The 21,149-nt window shown below is 39.5% G+C and overlaps 1 protein-coding gene across 1 annotated transcript; it reads right to left on the reverse strand.

Moving 5' to 3' along the window:
- Positions 1 to 278: 278 nt before the first annotated feature.
- Positions 279 to 17,608, reverse strand: LOC112520271 (N-acetyl-D-glucosamine kinase-like). Its single transcript, XM_025128576.1, has 7 exons — positions 17,291 to 17,608; positions 16,729 to 16,876; positions 16,366 to 16,557; positions 14,429 to 14,557; positions 13,998 to 14,167; positions 12,798 to 12,928; positions 279 to 541 (listed from the first exon to the last, which is right to left on the reverse strand). Exons 1-7 carry the CDS (start codon positions 17,508 to 17,510, stop codon positions 461 to 463), a joined length of 1,071 nt encoding a protein of 356 aa, XP_024984344.1. The 5' UTR covers positions 17,511 to 17,608; the 3' UTR covers positions 279 to 460.
- Between the last annotated feature and the right edge of the window lie 3,541 nt (positions 17,609 to 21,149).

Genomic DNA, 21,149 nt, shown 5'->3' on the forward strand with positions numbered 1-21,149 from the left:
TTTTTCTTTTAGAAAAGACAAGGCCAAATATCAATATCAAAAATAAAGACAGTGAATGGTAGATTTGAAGTTTAGTCCCATTAAGATTAAAATTAAATAATCAATACATGTTATCCTATGAGAACATCAAAACCAATTTCACAAAATTGTAAAGGACAAATCACATCAAGATGAAACAGTACTTTATTTAGGTTTTCCTATTTTAAGAAACCTACTTTCAAAGAAGTTATCTTTTTGATATTATTTCCACACTCGTTAGCATTAACATCAAAAGTCTCCTATTTGTTTTTCCAAGGGGTTCTCTCAAGGCCTCCTTTGATGCAAAAGCTATGCAATTTTGTTCATACATAAAACTCATGCTATACAAAAGAATCTTGATAGATACAACAAAAAGATGTCTGTATGTATATATGTATGTATGTATGTATGTATGTATACTTTGATTGAAGCAATCAGTCAATCATACAATAACCCCATTCCTCTCTTTTTCCTTCATCAAGAAATTGCATGCTAGCAAAGCTGCCCCAACTGCAGGTTCCACCTGCAACAACACACAAATGAACTCACAGCAGATTTCTTTCTTTTTCTCAAATGAACTGAATAGAGCAAATTAGATGGGCCCACGCAAAAGAGTGTATGTTATAACGACATGATGCCCATGGGGATCTACACCTGGTACAAGCATAAGTTTTCTTAAATCCAACACTTTCCGTTTCAGACTGCAGCTTAAGCAATTGTATCATAACTTCAAAGTTAAAACCCTCCATAAGATTGTAAAAAGTTTCATTACAGTCTATTAATTGGGAGCGGTATAAGAGCATGCATGACTGATGTTCAACAACGCTAGTAAAAATCCAAAACAATTGGAGAGGTGGTTGTATTTTTTGTGCAGGTATTGACCAATTTTTTATATGATACCAAATGGAGGTTTTGTTTCTAATACTTTGTATTAAACTCAGAAAAACCATATGAGAATGAAATTGAATATGTGCCACCTGCTACCTATTCGTAAAAAAACTGAAGGAAAAGTGAAAAGCTACAATATTGCTGATGATAATCATCCCTATTTTTCTTCGTATACTTGGAAAACAATAAAAACTTCCATTAGAGCCATGACATTTCAGACACTTGGTAGTAATATCCTATTTGTTCAAGATTTTCTCAAAATAAAGATCAAATTTATAACAATGATCTTATTGCACACTACGATACAAGTAAAAAAGTGATGCTAGTTGTTCATCTCATAGGTCAACATTCTAGTTGTTAGTAATATGGCCGAAAGCGAATCATGAATGATTATATTTGTAAACAATGGAGTTATGATTAGTAAAAGCATTGTCTATGTATTATGTCAAATGTTATATTCTAATTTCTATGTTGTATGATTAACATAATGATAATCTCATCATATGAATCTTAAATTTTCCCAAGTCAATGAAATAGTAATGTTAAGACTGGTATGCGTACAAACTCAAATAGTTGATACGGAGTTCCTGTACTTGTCTACCCAGAAAACCCACTGTAAGAAGACTACATGAGATGTCATATGAGTGTTATAAGTGTTTCTCATGTCGTCATAACGTAATAACGTCATTTGAATTTATTATCTTTAACTCTACAGTGGTTGAGTCATACACTTTGATGCTAGATCTACTCACGTCGTAACTAAGTGATAAAGTAATCAAGTGTATGACTATATCATGTTGTGAGACGTGCATTATCAAAGACAAGTTTGCCCATCTTGTATGACACATATGATGCCTGTGGGCCCTCTTGATAGAATGAGAATGAGGAAATGCATGTATGCTCAGATAATCGATATGTGTTGTTATTTATTTGATCCATACGTAGTAAAAAAAAAACTAGAGACTGAAGTTAACAAAAATGAGACAGGCAGGCCTGCAGGACTGGAATTCTGAAAAGAAGGAATGTCTGGCTTTTCCTATTCTAGTGCAGGTTCTTGCTCGGTATAAATCGCTTCACTTTGAGTGGGCTTGGCCCGCGCCTTGACAAGGCTGTTGCCCCTCCTTCCACCCGTAGAGAGAGCCRGAGTTAGGCCTTTGTATGACAGATTGATTGATAGTAGGATCAATGATGTTTAGTTTCATTCAGGATCGACATGCCCCAGGTTTGAAGAATTCGATGACAGGCCTTCGCTGCAAAAGATCCCGGAATTGGTCGATTTGGAATCGGCTGGATTGGAGGAATCCAGAGTCACAAGGATCTTCAACGGGTTCGAAAGTCTTTTGATTCCAGGCGGCCGGCCCAATTCTATGGAATTCGCTATAAGTCAAGCTTGTCGACTATCAAAGGAAAGGCCGGTTCGAATTTGTTCTTTCTTTTTTYTATTTGAAAGGCAAAGCCTTAAATTAGTAGGATCTAAAATGAAAGTAACTGGAGAGGGATTTAAGCCAAACCTCCAAAGAAAAGGCCCATAGGCTACATAATCATATAGAAAAGAGCTAAAAGACCTATGATGGTCGGAAGCTATATAAGCCCAAAGCATCATGAAGCAGACGACGCACTGGGGTCGGATATATCAGCTTCGCAAAAGAGAGGCAGGAAACAAGTAGAGGGGGTTGTTTGCAATTTCCTTATTCTTAATTAGTTGATTAGGAAAGATATTAATTAGTTTATTAGGATAAATATGTTTTCCTATTTTTTAGGATTAGGGTATATTTTTCAGGATTAGGGTACGACTTTATTTAAGGGACCGGCCACCCCATTGTTTGCATTCATTCTAGTATTTTGATTCTTGTCGTAGACATTGGAGATTACTGGGTCTCGAATTCCAGAGTTTATTTTAATAAGCATCCGATTAGTGGTACTTTTGGCCGCTAATCTTGATTTGGCCAATTGATTCGTATCAAATTGGTATTAGAGCATCGATCTTGCGCCTGTGATTTTATCCACGCTACCATGACCAAGATTCAGGATCTTGAAGCTGAGTTGACTCAACAGAAGGCTGCCGTCGAACAGTTCCGCACTGAGACGACGGAGCGGTTCGAAAACTTGGAGACCACCGTGGAATCGTTGCGCACTGAAACGGAGAAGCGACATGCGGAGATGATGAAGGTCATGTTGCAACAGTTCTAGGCGTTGACGCCGCCACCACCGCCGACAGCAGCCATGCCATCGCCAATCTTCACCGATTGCACCACATGGCCCATAATGCAGCAATCGAATCCGATTTTTTATGAGAATGGGGCTCCCCTGCCGCCGTGGCATGCAACCAGCAATATGGCCAGGGAACCGAACAGGTCCATCGGCACTCAAGAAATTCCTTTTTCGGAGTCGGGTACGTTTGCTTTTTCTGAGACTAAAAGGCCGTTTGGCAGCGGATATGGAAGGGGCTCAGGACCTTCGGGGGAACGGGGGTGGGTGCTCGGGACGGACTACCATCTTCGTAAGCTGAAGATGTCGTTGTTCGATGGAACTGATGCATATGGGTGGGTGTACCTCATGGAAAGATTTTTCGACGTTCAGGGATTTGTTACTACGGGGGAGAAGTTGAGGGTAGCGGTGTTGGGGTTGGAGGGGCAGGCCCTTGCATGGTACCGATAGAGTGATGATAGGCACCCTTTTCGTCACTGGGAAGGATTAAAAAACTGGTTGTTGGCTCGGTTCCAGTCATCTCAGGAAGGGGACCTATACGAACAATTTTTGGCAATTAAACAGGAAGGGTCGGCACGCGAGTATATAGGAAAATTTGAAACAGTATCGGCACAGCTAAGGGGTATTCCTGAGAAAATTATGCAGGGTACATTCCAAAAAGGGTTGAAACCGGAGCTACGAACTTCCGTGAGGTTGCTTCAACCAGTAGACTTAGATCAGGAGATCCAACTAGCTCTTATGGTAGATGAAAATAAAACTATCAGCACTGGGAACGCGGAAAAAGGGGAAAACAAAAGTCAGCCGGTGCGGACCGGAGTGGGGGGGCTCACGGCCGATGGTCGCCCCACCAATGGGAACCCAACGACCAACAACAGGGGATAACGAACAGCCGTTTAAACGGATGACAGACTCGAAACTGGCGGATAAACGGGCCAAGGGCTTATGTTTTCAATGCGACGGGAAGTTCACACCCGGACACCGGAAACTCACGCACACTTGGATGCGATGGAGGTGTCAGTACACTCAGGTGGTGGAGCAGTTCCCTGGCTTTCACCTCGAGGACAAGGTGAATCTTTGGGGCGGGGGTAATGATACGTCTCAGCCCGACCCGCACTGGGGTCGGATATATCAGCTTCGCAAAAGAGAGGCAGGAAACAAGTAGAGGGGGTTGTTCGCAATTTCCTTATTCTTAATTAGTTGATTAGGAAAGATATTAATTAGTTTATTAGGATAAATATGTTTTCCTATTTTTTAGGATTAGGGTATATTNGATATTAATTAGTTTATTAGGATAAATATGTTTTCCTATTTTTTAGGATTAGGGTATATTTTTTAGGATTAGGGTACGGCTTTATTTAAGGGACCAGCCACCCCATTGTTTGCTTTCATTCTAGTATTTTGATTCTTGTCGTAGACATTGGAGATTACTGGGTCTCGAATTCCAGGATTTATTTTAATAAGCATCCGATTAGTGGTACTTTTGGCCGCTAATCTTGATTTTGCCAATTGATTCGTATCAGATTTAAGCCAAACCTCCAAAGAAAAGGCCCATAGGCTACATAATCATAAAGAAAAGAGCTAAAAGACCTATGATGGTCGGAAGCTATATAAGCCCAAAGCATCAAGAAGCAGACGACTTTTGCAACAAGTGGGAAACTTCTCTTCTAAGTAGAACACCATGCTATCCCTACGAGCGTGAGCAAAGGATGCCAGCAATCTACTACTTTGTTCCTTCTTTCAAGATGCGGGAAAGATTACATGAAGGAGATAAGAGAGACTTGCATGATCGTGTCAAATATACCAAGTTCCAAGGGAAGCTCCCTGTATGAATGAAATGCAACAAGACTTGAGCGTCAAGTTCCATACATGAGAGGGGTATGCCTAATTGGGAGGCAAGATCCAAGCCAGTGATTAATGCCCGAGCTTCTGCTTGCATGTTCTTACCCGAAGAAAGAAAGAAAACCTGCAATTTTTGGGAAACCGAAAACCCAACGACTTGATATGCTAATCAATGGATATTGCCTTATGCATAAGTCACCAAAAAAACCTGCAATTTTTGGGTGTACCCATTTATTCCAAACATATTTCCACCAGTAGACAGAAGGATGAGAAGCCCGCGTCGATTCCCAAGCACTAGAAACAGAGAAGGCATCGCCAGTGAAGTTTGCCCTCAGAGAGACAGCCCTGTATAGATTGAATGTATTGAATGGAGATAGGATCCAAAATACAAGACTCAGAATTTCATCCATCAAATTGGGGTCATTGAAGGCCTCTTTGACAGAGATATGAGGCCGAGGAGTACCTACAGAGGAGAATTCAACCACATATCATGCCAAAAAATGTTACCTCTACCGATAGACCACAAGGCGTGGGATAAAAYAAAGTCCAGCTGGGCATGGATGGCTCTCCAACAATAAGAAGCACTCCTAGGAATTGAAGAGAACAGTCCTGTGAGGGGCACCATATTTGCTCCGCATGAACATAGCCCAAAGAAAAGAGAGTCCCCTTTATGGTATAGAATTTCACGCTTATGTGTAAGGCTTGCATCACTTGATGTAACGAACGAATTCTAACACTCCCTTCCTCCTTAAGACAACAAATGGTCTCCCATGACACCAAAGGGCCTTTGGCCTAGCGGTATGTGAGTCCTTGGCCTTCTAGAAGATCAAGGGTTCAAACCTCACCAAAGGTGAGGAGGGTGTGTGAGTTTATTTGTTCTATTTGCCGTATATAAATATTATATACTTCAAAAAAAAAATGGTCTCCCATGACACCCAATGATGTCTCTCTTCTCCATTAGAGCTCCAAAAGAAATTAGAAAAAGTACCCTGCCCAAATATGCGACTCCATAGGGATAAAAAATGAAATTCATAATGGTATTCTAAATAGTRTCTTACTTTTGACCTCTTCCCTCTTACTAGGCAGCAGGATAGAGTGGGCTTTATGGTTGATGTCAGCTACTCTCTTCCTGCTTTACCTTCTAGAGAGCCCAGTACATAGTCTAATGGCATGGGCACTCGAAGGAAAGGYATAAAGATTTTCCATTGTCCTAGGGATTCGTATTTCCCATTGTCCTTATGGATGAGGRAATCGAGTTGCGAAAGATGAGGGAATCTACTTGAGTCCCCCTAAAGCAGGGTATTATTCCTATTTTCCCTCTTCCTCCAGCTATCAACAGGATAGAGTGGAGCCTCACATAACCCCCTTTAGCACAGAGAAATGTACACCTAATGCCCGGATTGAATCTAAGTGATTCTATACATTGATTATAAAGTGACTTACGAGTCAGAATGGTCGGGCATAATGAGTGTAGCTCAGTGCTCCCTCTCCTTAACAGTCGAGCTATTTCTTTCCTTTCAAGAAGCATGAGTGGAACGGTCAAACCGTTAAGTCAACAAGTCGAGAAAGAGATTGATCGTCACATATGACATTGCCCTAGAATGAGATTAGCCGTCATATACGAGATTAGACTTAGTCCGCTGTTGTTTGATCTTTTACTCGGACAAGTGCTACAACCGTCGAGTCGAGCTAAGGAGCGAGACTAAGGTCGACCGTTTGGGAGACTAAAGCGGGAGGCTAAAACGATTGCTTTCAGTATGCATAGCCTCTCCCTTTGTTTTGTAGGGGTGCCTATTGGTTCTAGAGAAGTTAATGGGAAATTCACCCACAAAAGGGTATTCAATAGCAGTTTACACCTTTCAAATACTATTTCAATTAACATTGGGAAGTTGAGAAACGAGTGAGGAAAAAGTTTCTTGTTTATCCATAGCAATTCGAATTAATTCAGGAATAGGCATGTGTTGCAACACAAGATAACCGTACGGATTCAATCCCTGCATCGATCCCACCAGCCGAGCAGACCTTGTTACGACTCCTCTGTCAGAATTCTAGGGATTCAGAATATCAATAAACTTGGATAATTAATTGGATCGTGTATGGAACACTTTCCAGAATCTGTAATTCGATCCTATAACCTGGGGTTACACGAATTCAGATTTGGGATAATCCAATAATTCAATCCGGATTTCAGGCAAATCCAAGATTAGTAAAACAGAATACCTTGTTATAGATTATATTTGTAGAGACAAATTCGACAGAGAAAAAGAACCAATGTATGTTTTTCGTATATAAGCAAATATGGAACATGGTATATATAGAATACCAAAAGACACCTTTTCGGAAAGGTGGTAGTTAATTCAGTTAATTAACTAAAAAGGTGTTAGTTAATTAAGGAGGGAAAGGTTGCATCTGTTGGGAAAAGTCGCATCTGTTAGGAAAAGATGTGACGATTCATTTCACTTGGAAATAAATGATGCAATGGTTCAACTTTCCCTTGACCCCGTATTCCCGAGTTCATATTAGCTTATCCGAGTGTGCGCTCCACACCTCCGAACTCGAATTGTAGCCAATACTAAACTCATTTTGTCTCACATTAATCTTGACTACACCAAATGGCTAGATGACACTAAAATCACCAACATTCCTCCCCCATTTTAGTGTAATCCTTTATTAACTAATAGTTCAAACATAAAATCAAACTCATGCATAAATGAAAATATCTAGAAGATTGAATTTCCAAATTAGTATAATATACGTTCCAAATACTCGATAATCAAGGTGTCCTAAGGATTGAACCGATCAACTCATTTGAGTAATTGAAGATACTACACACACAAGTTAATACACAAAATCTAGTGTTTACACTTGACACTATTACTAAGCCATGTGTCTTATCCATTCATGAGTGCATAAAAAACCAAGCCCAAGCTTTCAGAAGCGGCGACACTTCACACTTACATAGGTAGCCCCTTTACTTCAGGCACCTGCAAATGCACTTTTCAAAAGAACCATTAAGAAATATATTCAACCTAACTCTAGTCTGCAGGACTAAGCACATACCTTGGGATGATGTAGACGATGTGCTTCAATCTCCAAACGTAAGCTTTCCACATTGAATTCAACTCCTAATATTGTATTAGAAGGGAATTGGGTATCTCACCTTAGAAATATAAAACGGGCCTTAAACCCATCCCTATAGCTGACTTATTTACCAAGTCCCTAGCTAATCCTTTAGTCAAGTGATCAACTAGATTATGTTGTGATCGAACAAATACAACAGAGATAATCCCATGAGTGATCAGCTCATGTACCATACTATGTCTAACACCCAAATGTCGCGACTTTCCATTATACACTTGACTATATGCTTTTGCCAAAGTGGCAGCACTATCACAATGTATAGAAATGGGTGAGATTGGTTTTGACCACAAAGGAATCTCATACATAAGAGCCATTCTACCTCTTTCCCAGCAGCAGATAGAGCTACAAATTCAGATTCCATTGTTGAATTTGTGATGCAAGTTTGCTTTTTAGAGGCCTAAGAAATTGCTCCTCCTCCAAGTAGGAACACCCATCCACTTGTGAAGGAGTGTTCTTCAAAATTGGTAATCCAGCTTGCATCAGAGTACCCATCAATAATCGAAGGAAATCCCATATATGACAAACCATAGTCATTGGTTTTCTTTTAATATTTTAGCACCCGCCTTATAGCTTGCCAGTGATGAGTACTGGGATTACTTGTAAATCTACTTAATTTTCCTACAGCAAATGCAATGTCTGGCCTAGTACTAGTCATGGCATACATTAAACATCCAATGACTTTTGAATACTCGAATTGTGAAACCGCTTGACCTGTATTGGGCATAAGTTTCATACTCGGATCCATAGGAGTGCTAACTGGGAAACAATTTGAACAATTAAATTTCTTTAGTACTTTCTCAATATAATGAGATTGTGAGATAGAAATTCTTTGGTGTTCATGCTTAATTTTGATTCCAAGTATCACTTCAGCCTCCCCCATATCCTTCATAGAGAATTTGGAAGACAAGAACTCCTTAGTCATCAACTTGTTGTTGGTTTGTTCCAAAAATTAACATGTCATCTACATATAGACAAATGATTACTCCTTGACCAGATTTATTAGTTTTAAGTAAGCGGAACCATTCYGTTTTGGTTCTTCTCCACATTCTTACCGGGCTATCCAAGAATTTTCCTATGATTTTAGAAACTGAAATTTCTATATAGAAGGATCTCCTTAATTCTGAATAGATTAGAGCATCATTTTCTTTCAAASATATGAAATCACCTTGGGAAACTTGAAAAAAGTAATGCTTACTATTACATTATTCACACAAAGGCTTAGATGACTTATCGGCTGCCTTGCTTGAGGAAGAGTTTCACTAAAATGGAGACGAACCGRAATAACGTCCGATCTTGTTTCTGGATTGAGTGGAAAAGGGATATATGAAGTTCGTTCTGTTCCTCTATGCATCTCTGTGATGGGTAAATCTCCATGAAAAAGGGCCAACTTTCGTGTAGTTTGTAATTGGATCTCGTCTTGTTCCTCTTAATAGATCATTCTCTTAATAGATCTCGTCTTGTTCCTCAATCTTCGAAAATGCAGCGTTGTATTATTGTAAGTTCCGTGTTCCAAACATTTCCTTCTAAGTAGACGACAAGCTTTAAAACTTAATGTTGGCATTCCTCCCTCACATGCATTTGCAAAAGATTCTTACTAAGCCCGATAATCCCCATAGACACGGCCATTCTCGGCATCTTCACTGTTGCCCTTCTTCTCAAAGCCCTTCAAGAGGAAGATGAATGTCAATGTCCCCTTTTCCTCTCGACAAAACAGAAAGTATCATTTACTTACGGAATCTCAAATCTCTCTCGCTTCTTCAGCTTGTTCATGTTCATCTATTCGGGACGGGGCAAGCAGCCTACATACATGAAGAGAAAAATAGAGAGGGGGTTATCCTACTTAAACTTGGGAAGTTTACTATTGGAAATTGGGAAGGGCTATAAGTAGGTCGTTTGCTATTGCTATAAGGGTTGCTCGCCTTTATACGGCTTAGCTTCGCTATCGCTTCTATGTAGTGTAGTGGTCGACCTAAAAAGTCGTATTCCTGCCATGCCTATTATCCARTGCTAGAAGCTTCGCCAGAAGCAAGCAAGATGAGGTCGCTCTGCTTCGTAGACAAGGCTCGTTCTGTACTGTACTTACGAGCTTGTGTAGTACTCGCCCCTATCTCTTCTCTAAAGGGGCAAACACTCGCCGATGACTAAATGAGCTCATGAAGCGATCTGGGGGCGAAGCCTTAAATTCAGTTGCTTCCCCCCTTCTCTTTTCCCTCACCCTACCCTTTCATTGCCACTTAAGCCTCCCCAGTTTGGGGGATTAATTTATTGGATACCCGAGAACCATAATCTTTCCTAGGAACAGCTTCCACAACGATAGATAGGGGTCAGGTTTGTTTGGCATCTATGCCCCCTGCCCTCCAATTAGTATGGGAGCCTTTCAGCTCATACTGCTCACACTCGTAGATCTTCACAGCACCTCCTCCACCATAGTGTAGCGAGGCCTACTTAAATAAGTAATGAGCTTTCAACAACGTTAACAACACTACGAAAAAAGTAAACTATGGTTGCCCACTGATCTGGTCATAGGTGAAATCCAACCCTTCTCTGCTCCTTTCCTGACCCYTTCTAAGCTCTTGGATCCTGCCCTGCGCCTCTCTAGGCTTCGCTATMGCTCATGACTGGTATATGGATCTCTTTATGTAGTGGTCGGCCTTCTAGAAGCTTCGCCAGAAGCAACTGAGGCAACATTGTCAGAAAAATGTTGCACCGTTTTCAGATGTCAGCTGCAACATTTGACAGATGTGGACCGTGGACCCAACGTTGAAATATATATGAGGTCGTACGCCCAAGAAGTGATTAGGATTTCATCCATATAAGGAGGAACCTTGTTGAAACAAAATGAAGTTCTTTAAGAATTTGGTCTCACATAAAAGTTGCCCCCTCCTCTCTTGCTCTTCCATATGGCCGAACGCGGACGTGGCTTAAAGATGAAAGCTTTTGCTAAGTATAGGCTAGCACCAGAACAGAGTACGAGATTTCCCAAAATACAATGGTGGTCCAAGCGTTCGTGTGGATAACCGGAGGATGGAAGTTCAAGTATGCAACATTTAAATCCAACTCCATCTAATTTTATACACCTGAATCTACCCTGTTTTGTTTTGATGCTTGATGTGGTTACGGTTATGCTTCCGCTATATGTATGGATCCCGTAACCCAACACTCAGGCATATGATCTTATTCATCTGATAGAGTGAGTCGAAAATAGACTTCATTAGGCATAGGAATGGGCCCGACCCGTCGGGGAACCCGGTCCACCAGCCCGGTCGAGAACGGGGATTCCCCGCTAAATCAAGGATGGGGATGGAGATGGGTATGGTACTTCCCGCCTCGCCCCGTACCCGTTATATATATATATATATATATATTAATTAATAAATTATATAGATATTATATTTATACATATATATGTGTGTGTGTGTATATTATTTATTTAAAGCGGTAGTTCAATAATGAAACAGATTATATTTGTCGAGAAGTGCAAAAATGTATGAATACAACCCTCGTGTATCTTGATTAATTTCTTATTTCCTAACTAGGTTTATAATCTACAATTGTTATTTTTTGGATGTTAATATGTAATATTTTGGATGTCAAGTCAAAATGCAATTACTCGATAAGTTTTGTATATTACTCGATATGGTTTTATATTATTCAATATGTTTTGGTACATGTGACTTTAAGTTTTTTTGGATTTAATTGAATTTTTTTTGGTTTTAGGTTATTAGTTCTTATATGATGTTGTGGTTTTTTTGTATTAAATTAAATTCATTTTGGTTGTAGGTTTATTGAAAATGTTTTGAGATTTAAACATTTATGGTCTCTCACATATTTAATTTAAAATAACTTATATAAACGGAAAAAAGTCCCCGTTTCCCCATTGGGGATGGGGATGGGGATAAGATTATATTCCGAGGCGGGGATGGGGATTAGATTATATTCCCAGGCGGGGATAGGGATAAGATTATATTCCCAGGCGGGGATGGGGACAGGGATTGAGGTCCCCTCCCCATTCCCATGCCTAGACTTCATAGGGATCATAGGTCAAATTTACATTCCCAACTACTTATTAGTCTATTTGATGGAATAGTAGGAACGTTATCTGTAACCATATTATATGAGATGAATCAATACATCCCTCCCAAAAGTTCAATGAAACACACTTTCCATGAAGAAGTGAAATGACAGTTTAGACCTTGTGTGCCAAAAAACCCAAAATAAGGTCATGTATATGAAAATGAATACTGTTTGATTGATATGAGCCCGGTTAACATGTTCTAAAAATACTAGGATTAGCTAACACATGATTTCTAACCAATCCCCGGATGTTAAGTTATGATGCTTTATGTACCAAAAAATGCTTCTTAGTTTCTTTATCTAAATATTCCAAGCCCACGTCTCTAACAAACACCAACCCACAAGCTTAAAATTTTGAACCAGTTGTCAGAAAATAAACCTCCTGTAAGACAATATGTTCTCTCACGCAGACTACTTGAGTACCATAAAGAGCTTTGTCAAACCCCTATTCCTAGTCTCACCTCCGTAATCAATATTTATATATTATTGGTCCTCATTTATTTTTGGCCAAAAACTACCGTATGTATTCAGATGGTTTTTTGGACCTACACCTACAGTGGTGAAACTACTATATCACATAACATTCAAAACTGTTGTAATAAAAGAGGTGACAACTTTGGATAACTGACCTTTGGTCGAACAGGGAAAGCACCGGGGTAGGTTTTCATAAGACAGTCGACAACTTTCTGCCCTATATCCCAGTTTTTGTTAGATACGAGGACACCACCAACCAACACAACTGGAAATTGGCCACGACCATCTGCAGCCAATCATCAATTCATAGTTAGAAAGCCTTTGTGTCCATTAAGTAAATAATATAGTGACAACAATAACAACAAAAGGAAAGTAATCTATATTGTTTATCTAAAGGGGATGTTTGGTTCGTTTTAAGGAACGGGAACGGGAACGGGAACGGGAATGGGAACGGGAATGGGAATGGAGATGGGAATGATTTCCATTCCCCCTCAATTTGCTGAGGAATGCTTCAGCACCAGCAATGGCCCATTTCATTGCATCAAACCACACACCATTAATGATTTACATTTCCATTCCCCACCCTATTACCCCCAACCAGGAATCCCTTAAAGTTTCCATGCTCAGGAAATCATATAAACCAAACAAGCACAGTATGTCCTGCCCGGAGGTGGGGTCCACAAGCGGGGTGGGGGTTGAGATGTACACGGATCTGATTTCTACCCCGAAGAGTAGATCAACTGTTTCCGTGAAGATCCCTGGCTTGTGCAAAGTGTGCGAAAAGAAATGATAAAGCTTGCTCAAGAAAATTACGAACATAAAAAAATAAGAATCCCACCTCTAGGTGGGACACACTCGGGTCATTTGGTTTGGTTTGCTTTAGAAAAATAAGAAGAACTTGAAGACAAAGGCAGTGCTAGAAATGAAAATGAGTCAGAAATAAGCACAACAATTAGAATAAAAGATAAGCAAACCAAACACACAACCAGTCAACCAGAGCAGCAAATCATATATATAGCAAGAGAGGGAGGAAGGATCATGAGAGAAGTTAAAACATTTTGCGAGAAGGCGAGAAGTCTCAATATCATACATGATTACACTCCTTTGGATGTGTTTAATCATATATGATTAAGCATCTATGTGTTATCAATGCAACATGTGTTTAATCATATATGATTTAACCCATGTATCATGCGTGTAATCATATATGATATTGAGACTTCTCTTTCTCGCAAAATGTTTAGCTTCTCGTTTGAACCTGCCCCTACATATATGTGTGTGTGTGTGTGTGGTTGGTGTTTCTCAATGAAAAGAAATAGTTTTGTTGAACTTATAACTCTTGGATAAAGCCACACCTTCACGACTCAAACCAAGTCTCTGAACAACTGCTTTCACAGTTAAAGCCAATTCTGCCACAGCATAATTTAATATCTCATTTGCAACTCCATCACCAGCTTCTGCGCAAGAGACCACTTCTGGAACTAGTGCTGCAATACGGGCCCAAGATGGATCTGCATAGGTCCACCTTGTCCCAATAAGAAAGAAGACGAAACCAGTTGTGAAATGCTGTGCCCATGCCGACAACCTTTTCTCTAATATTCATTCAGCCATTTTATTTCTTTATTTTTCTAAATATTGTTCAGACATTAATTGCATGATAGTCTGGGTAGTACATAGCTCTAGATCAATGTCATCCATTTACTTTGTAATCTTTCTAAGAACTGTTACCTAGAAAAAATAATTTAGTGGTCGGAAAAAGAAACTGAAAATTGAATAAGAGTGATACCCAATGAGCTCATCTGGTGAAGAAAGACGGAGCAATTTCAAAATAGAATCTGTAAGCATTGTCTGCGGACCTCGGCCATCATGGGCTCTTACAACAGCTGTCAACGCCTTAGCAGCAATCCCATAACCACTGCATACAACTGTCACAGATCAGACAAACGCACAAACAATAGTTGCATACCCATTCATGCAGATGGGACTGGACAGGGCTGGTCAAGCAACAATGAGGTAGGCAGGTGAAAGATTGTGGAAGGTTTTACGGTTTTAATTTGACATGGGTAGTTTAGTAATTTACCAATCTTGTCCCATCTCCCTACTTTTGTTCACCTCTTTTGGTGGGATAAAAAAATGCATCTGTGTCCCTCTTAGTGAGGTAGGCAGATGTTTTTGTGTGTTTATACACGTTATCTAGGCAGATGACAATGGAGATACCATTTCAGCTATGGTTGTACCTGTTATATTTTCTTTGGATTAAGTCAAGACATCGCGTAAATGGATGAGAATATACAAACAACAAGGCTACAAAGCAGAACAGGCCCATTATGTCCCCATAAACAAAAAGGAGGTGCATATATAGAAGTATCAAGATGGTATATCCCAAAGAATTAAAAGGGTGACAAAATTATGGAAAGTGACCAAAAACCCTCTTGCATAAACAAGATACAGAATGATCATATCAACCACACAAAACTAAAACAGTTACACCTAATGCCTCATAAAAGATTCAGTGAAATATTAACCGTTGTGTTTCCATTAAGCTTTCTAACATGTCCTAAATCATTGTTAAGATCCTCTTAACCATGACTTCACATGCCATCCTCTTGTTATTGTGAAATCTTTTTTTTTTTCTCTCTTCATTTTAAAATAACCATTATTGGAGAAAGCTTTTTTTTATTAACCTGGATATCCAACCTGCTATGCGAGCCGACTAATCCCAGGGCAACCACCACCTGCATTGCGGGTATCCCGGAGTCGCCGCATTTGAACCTCCGTGGCCACAAGGGGATTTTTATTCCTCCTTGGATTTGAACTTGAGACCTCGAGGCACTTTTGACCTTTGGAGCCCAAGCTCAAACCATTATTGGAGAAAGGTTTGAGTATATGTTTCAATGGTATTGACTTAAATATGAACTTAGGAGCATGAAAATTGATACCATTCCATTCCAAGGGGGCTGACACCAATTGACAACCTACAAAAGTCCAAAATCTGAGAGAAAACATAGCGGGCGTATGAGCACTCAAAACAAAAACTCTCAACACCCACCAGAATGCACAGACAAAGGAGACAACCTATGGGAGAACTCTCAACAAGACAACCACTTTATGTGTAACATACATCCGATAATATGCCCGAAGCACCATTGGAAAAACAAGTACCTATGAACAACCCCCCTTATACCAGAAGAATCTCATCAAAATGACATATATTGATAAATCCACTGGACCCATGAAGAAGGCGGGTTGGTGGAGAAAACACGCATAATTTCGTTTTTGTCTTGTTCCGTTCCTCCTAAAGTTAAACCAAGACCCCCTCCACCATAGAGCTACATGTGAACTTCTATTTATAAGAGCATAAAAAGAAGTTTTAGAGCATCATGCAAACTTCTATGTTTCTAATGCTTATTTTTCTACATGTGTTCTAAGCAGATCTCACCATGTTTTCAAATTACAAAAGGTGTTTGTGCTAAGTGGGCAGTAAAAGTTTCCCAATTTGCTTTTCAATGTCAAACTAAAACCTTAACACTATTATATTCCGGCACAAAATAGAGAGCAAACATTGAAAGCAAACTGCAACTAACCTCAAACTATGGCCAAATTTTTGCATGTAGTCCTTTTTCTAAACAACCAATAGGCAAAAAGAGAATACTAGAATTTTAGCATATACTACATGTAGCCACTTCACTTCATGCACCCCAGGAGACGAAAACACAAGATTACCTGCCCCAGTCACCCAAGACAGGTCCCCCACCGGCGGCACGAGCCTCCTTCCCGTCTTCGGCAAAACCATAAGCGATGCTCCCTGTACCTGCAATCAAAACACATCCATGAAGTTTTCCCATGGACCCACTTGCAAGAGCTGCTACTGCATCATTCTGAACATAAAGCTTGACATGCCTTGGAAATATGTCCCTGCCAACATCAGAGAATCAAATTGGACAAAGGAAGAAAACAAAACTGTAGGCAAGAATTTTACAACTTCCAAGATACATAAATAAACACACACACACACACACATATATATATAGAGAGAGAGAGAGAGAGTTTGGTGGATTAAGAGTGCCAAAGGAACAAAGACTAAACCTTAGCCAATTCAGTATCCTTTCCTGATCTTTTGGATGATTGACACCCGATACACCTAAACAAACAGCTTTAACAGCGGATTTCTTTGCGCCTGATTTTGAAAGGGCTTCCATCATTACCTGCTCCAATGTATCTCTGGCTAAAGTTTCTGTCATAACGGATTCAGAAGGCAAAGAAAAAAAAACACTGTAAAAAACCAACGAATGAACTATTTTTGTTGCTTATGGCGTCTTCAGTCAAACAATGGCATGGGGTTGCAGTGCAAAATTGAATTCTATCATAGCAGCAAAAAGCAACTTCTTTCCCCAACGTCTATTTGAACAATTGAAATATACCCTTTGACTTCACGTATGGAAATCGAGAAAATTATTCAAATATGTTTGAATTCCATATCAAATTTAACACATTAAAAGTCAAGTTAATCTCTTGTTCAGGCAGGGAGGAAGCGTACGACAATGAAAGTTATATTGGAAAAATGCCGAAAAAGTAAAAATAAAATAAACACATCGGTACAAAACGCAAGAAATTTGAGCAAAATGTGTGATCAATCGGAATTGGATACCTCCGACGCTGTTGTGATTGGAGCAACCAGCAATGGCGCGGCCAAGAACAGGAAGGGGAACAGGAAGATGATGGTTGCAAATAGGGAAAAAAGGCATACAAACACATATGGTTGATGTGGTGCCGCCATCCAAACCCAAGACTAGTGCTTCCTCATCGCATTCCGACACCGGATGGAGATCAGAAACACCCCCATTTTGGGTGTTATTCGTTGTTGTCATCTCTGTCTGATGAACCCAATCGATTTCCCAATTTTTTGAATTTCTATAACGGGTTGACTCACTTTACAAATGAGCAGGATCAAGAACACACTCTCTTTTCATTTCGATTTTACCGCCCAAGATTTAACATTTAGCAATTTGCATTCCCTAACGAATCTACCAAATTTTTTTTGAGGACTAATCAAATTTTATGCCAGATCACAAATACCCATTTGTGATTGGAAGAAAAAGATCCCCGGTTTCTAAATGTGTATATTTTTTGGAGTCGAATTAATGTTTCTTTTGTACCCCAAATTTTACACCCATTTTTTTATTTGCTTTAAATTTTCTAAACAATTTACAAATTAAAATCATATAATATGAAAATGATAGACACGTACCTATTTTATTTGAAAAATATTAAAACATAATATAAAACATGTTAATATGATATTTGAATACTCGTTTGTTCTAGTGCAGGCAAATCTAGTTAATAAAAATATCAATATAAATAAATTTATAATTTCAATTTTTACGATGTTGGTACAAAACCGTACCATTTACCAGCTGAAAAATGTTGGTACCAAGTATAATTAGTTGGTATATTATATAAAATTTTACGTATCAATTAAAATTAGTTGTTATACGTGCTTAAGGCTCCAAATTGGTGGTACTCCTCAAGTAAATACCTTTCAGGCAACATTTCATTACCAGATGGCGTACCAAGTACAAAACCATTCTCTAGATATCATGGTACCAGATCAAGAACATGTTAGAGATGCGCTATTCATAGACATCAACTCAAGTGCAACACCCACATGTACCTACGTCCCCGGACAGTTGTCCAAAGAGGAGTTACTCAAGTTACTCCTAGAAAAATGGATAACTAACTATGAGCAGATCCACCAAGCACCAGTACAAACTACCACGACCCCAGACTTCATCCGAAATGATAATGGACTTGTAGAAGTCAAATTCTCTTCCCAGAAAAAACCCAACATCTTTCCTACGGTCCACATGGTTGAGCTAGTTCAACCCTCAAAGCCAATAAAATGTTGCTGTTATGATGTCTATTATTGTCAAGAGTGCCTAGATGAAGCATACCGAGGTGAGTATGATAAGAATATTCCAAAAAAAGAAGGGATCTCAATACAAGCTAAAAAGGAGATATGAAGCAGGAGATCCTACGGTAGGACTTTTTGGTGAACCATCAGGAAAGTTCGACTATTATGTTCTTTATGAAAAATCCCCAATCACAACCCGTGAGGCTTGTCATAACCCATTCCCTAAAAGTCCCCAAAAGCGAGCCCAAAAAGAATGTTGTGTCATTACCCCAACAACATCATCATCCGAATATTAGCCTGAGTTTCCCCCATTGAGCCCTTTTAAAAATACTCAACAATGAACCAAGCATGAGTGGAAAATAAAATCACCCATAACCATAAGCACTACAGGGATCTATGATTCTGTCATTGCTGTTGAAGCCACACTCAACTGGCAAAGTGAAAATGTTGTCGCTCAGAACCAAATCTTGAGAACGATCATAGCCCAACAAACGAAGTCCATGAAGACACAGGAAACCCTTGCTACAAGAGTTTAATCTCTTGAGGGAATGATCAACGAGATCAAAATTAAGATGTAAGAACTTCATAACGAACTACTCCAATTAGTTAGTGATATTCCTCCTTCCCAACCATCAGCCACACTCGCCCGAAAAGAAGCAGAAATGAAGTTTAATAAAAACCAACTTGTTGATCTTGAAAGATATCACAAATAACAAAGGATATCAACTTCTGTTAATGATCCATGGAGATTACCCTCCACACCTTTTATCATAACATCTTTCGACCCACAACCATTACCTCCAACACCACATCGACAAAACTCCCCATCCCTATCGTTATGGTCCTCAGAAAAACAAAAACTGAAGGCCAAAGCCTCACAATTCTCTGCAGGATTGTCTCAAGCTCCAGGTAGGACAGTGGTATCCTCGACCACATAACCTATGCCTGATGATACTTCATGTCGGCCTCCTCAAAACCCCCAAATGTTTTCTCGATAAATCAACCAAACCCCATTTCTTCCTTCCTTCAATCATTAGCTCAATGTCAAAAGGACCCAGATTTCATAATTGTAGCCCCAATTATCAACCCTGTACCACATGAAGAAGATGCCTTTGATTCCGCTGAAGACTTTGAACATCTGTTCATGATGGAGACAGAATCCACTGTACGAAATGATTCGGATTGTGGTTATGGCCCAGAAGATGCCGCCTCCAGGACGACACCACCTTGAAGAGCCAAGACTCCAAAAGCTGACTCTAAACTACATTTCACCTTTGATGATATTCCATCGTCCCAATGGCCAGACAGAAGCATAGAGATGTTAAGCTGGTGTCCCACTGAACTTCAATTCAGTGACATTGACATTGTCATCAAGAGATTCCTAACCAAAATTCAAGGGCGCCTCCGAGATTGATACATAAGCCTTGGAGAATACAGACAGACCAGATCCAGCAATCACATTCTCCTGAAGAGTTAATCTATATGATGTATATAGAATTCATCGACAACCTTGTCGAGCACACAACCTAGGCAAGAGACAAATTCTTGAAAATGAAGTGTTTCTCGTTCATGAAAAAACACCTTGAAAGGCATTATGATCGAATGTCAAAAAGGTTCTATTGCCTTAATGGTGTCGATGATAAGAATCTCAAACAAGTCTTCATAAACTCCTTTCCAAAGTCCCTTGCAAATGAGGTAAACTGGTTCCTAGAATCCAAAAACATCTCAGTCGCATAAACCTCACTTGGTGGACTTTATCAATTGATACTCAACGCCCTCACCAAATGAAACCTTCTTCCATATCCTCTCTTGTTCTTGAGTTTGTTCTTAATTGATAAATCCCACCAAGTGAGGTTTGTGCGACTGAGATGTTTTTTTGATTCTAGGAACCTGTTTACCTCATTTATAAGGGACTCTATAAAGGAGTTTATGAAGACTTGTTTGAGATTCGTATCATCGACACCATTAAGGCATAGAACCTTTTTGACATTCGATCATAATGCCTTTCAAGGTGTTTTTTCATGAACGAGTAACACTTCATTTTCAAGAACTTGTCTCTTGCCTGGGTTGTGTGCTCGACAGGGTTGCCGATGAATTCCATATAGATTATATGGATGAACTATGCAGGAGAATGTGATTGCTGGATCTGGATTTGTCTGTATTCTCCAAGGCTTATATACCAATCTTGGAGGCGGCCTTGAGTTCTGGTTAGGAATCTCTTGATAACTATGTCAATGTCATAGAATTGAAGTTCAGCTGAACACCAACTTAACATCTCTATGCTTCTGTCTCGCCATTAGGACGATGGAGTATCATCAAAGGTGAAATGTAGTTTAGAGTCACCTTTTGGAGTCTTGGCTCTTCCGGTGGTGTCGTCCTCGAGGCGGTCAAAAACTTGGTGTGGAAGGATCTATACCCTCTAAAGGTTATAATGACAAGTAAGTCATGCAAGTATACATGGCTTACAAGTATTGTCCAAATCAAGTAATAATGGTAAATAATACCAAATATCATTATTTAGATATTTAAATTGCAAAAAGAGTCACAAAAGTCAACTTTAAAGTGAGATTTCAGAAAAAGGGTTTTTGGAAGCAAT

Source organism: Cynara cardunculus, assembly GCF_001531365.2.
Source record: "Cynara cardunculus var. scolymus isolate 2C chromosome LG 10, CcrdV1, whole genome shotgun sequence".
Classification (NCBI taxonomy): Eukaryota; Viridiplantae; Streptophyta; class Magnoliopsida; order Asterales; family Asteraceae; genus Cynara; species Cynara cardunculus.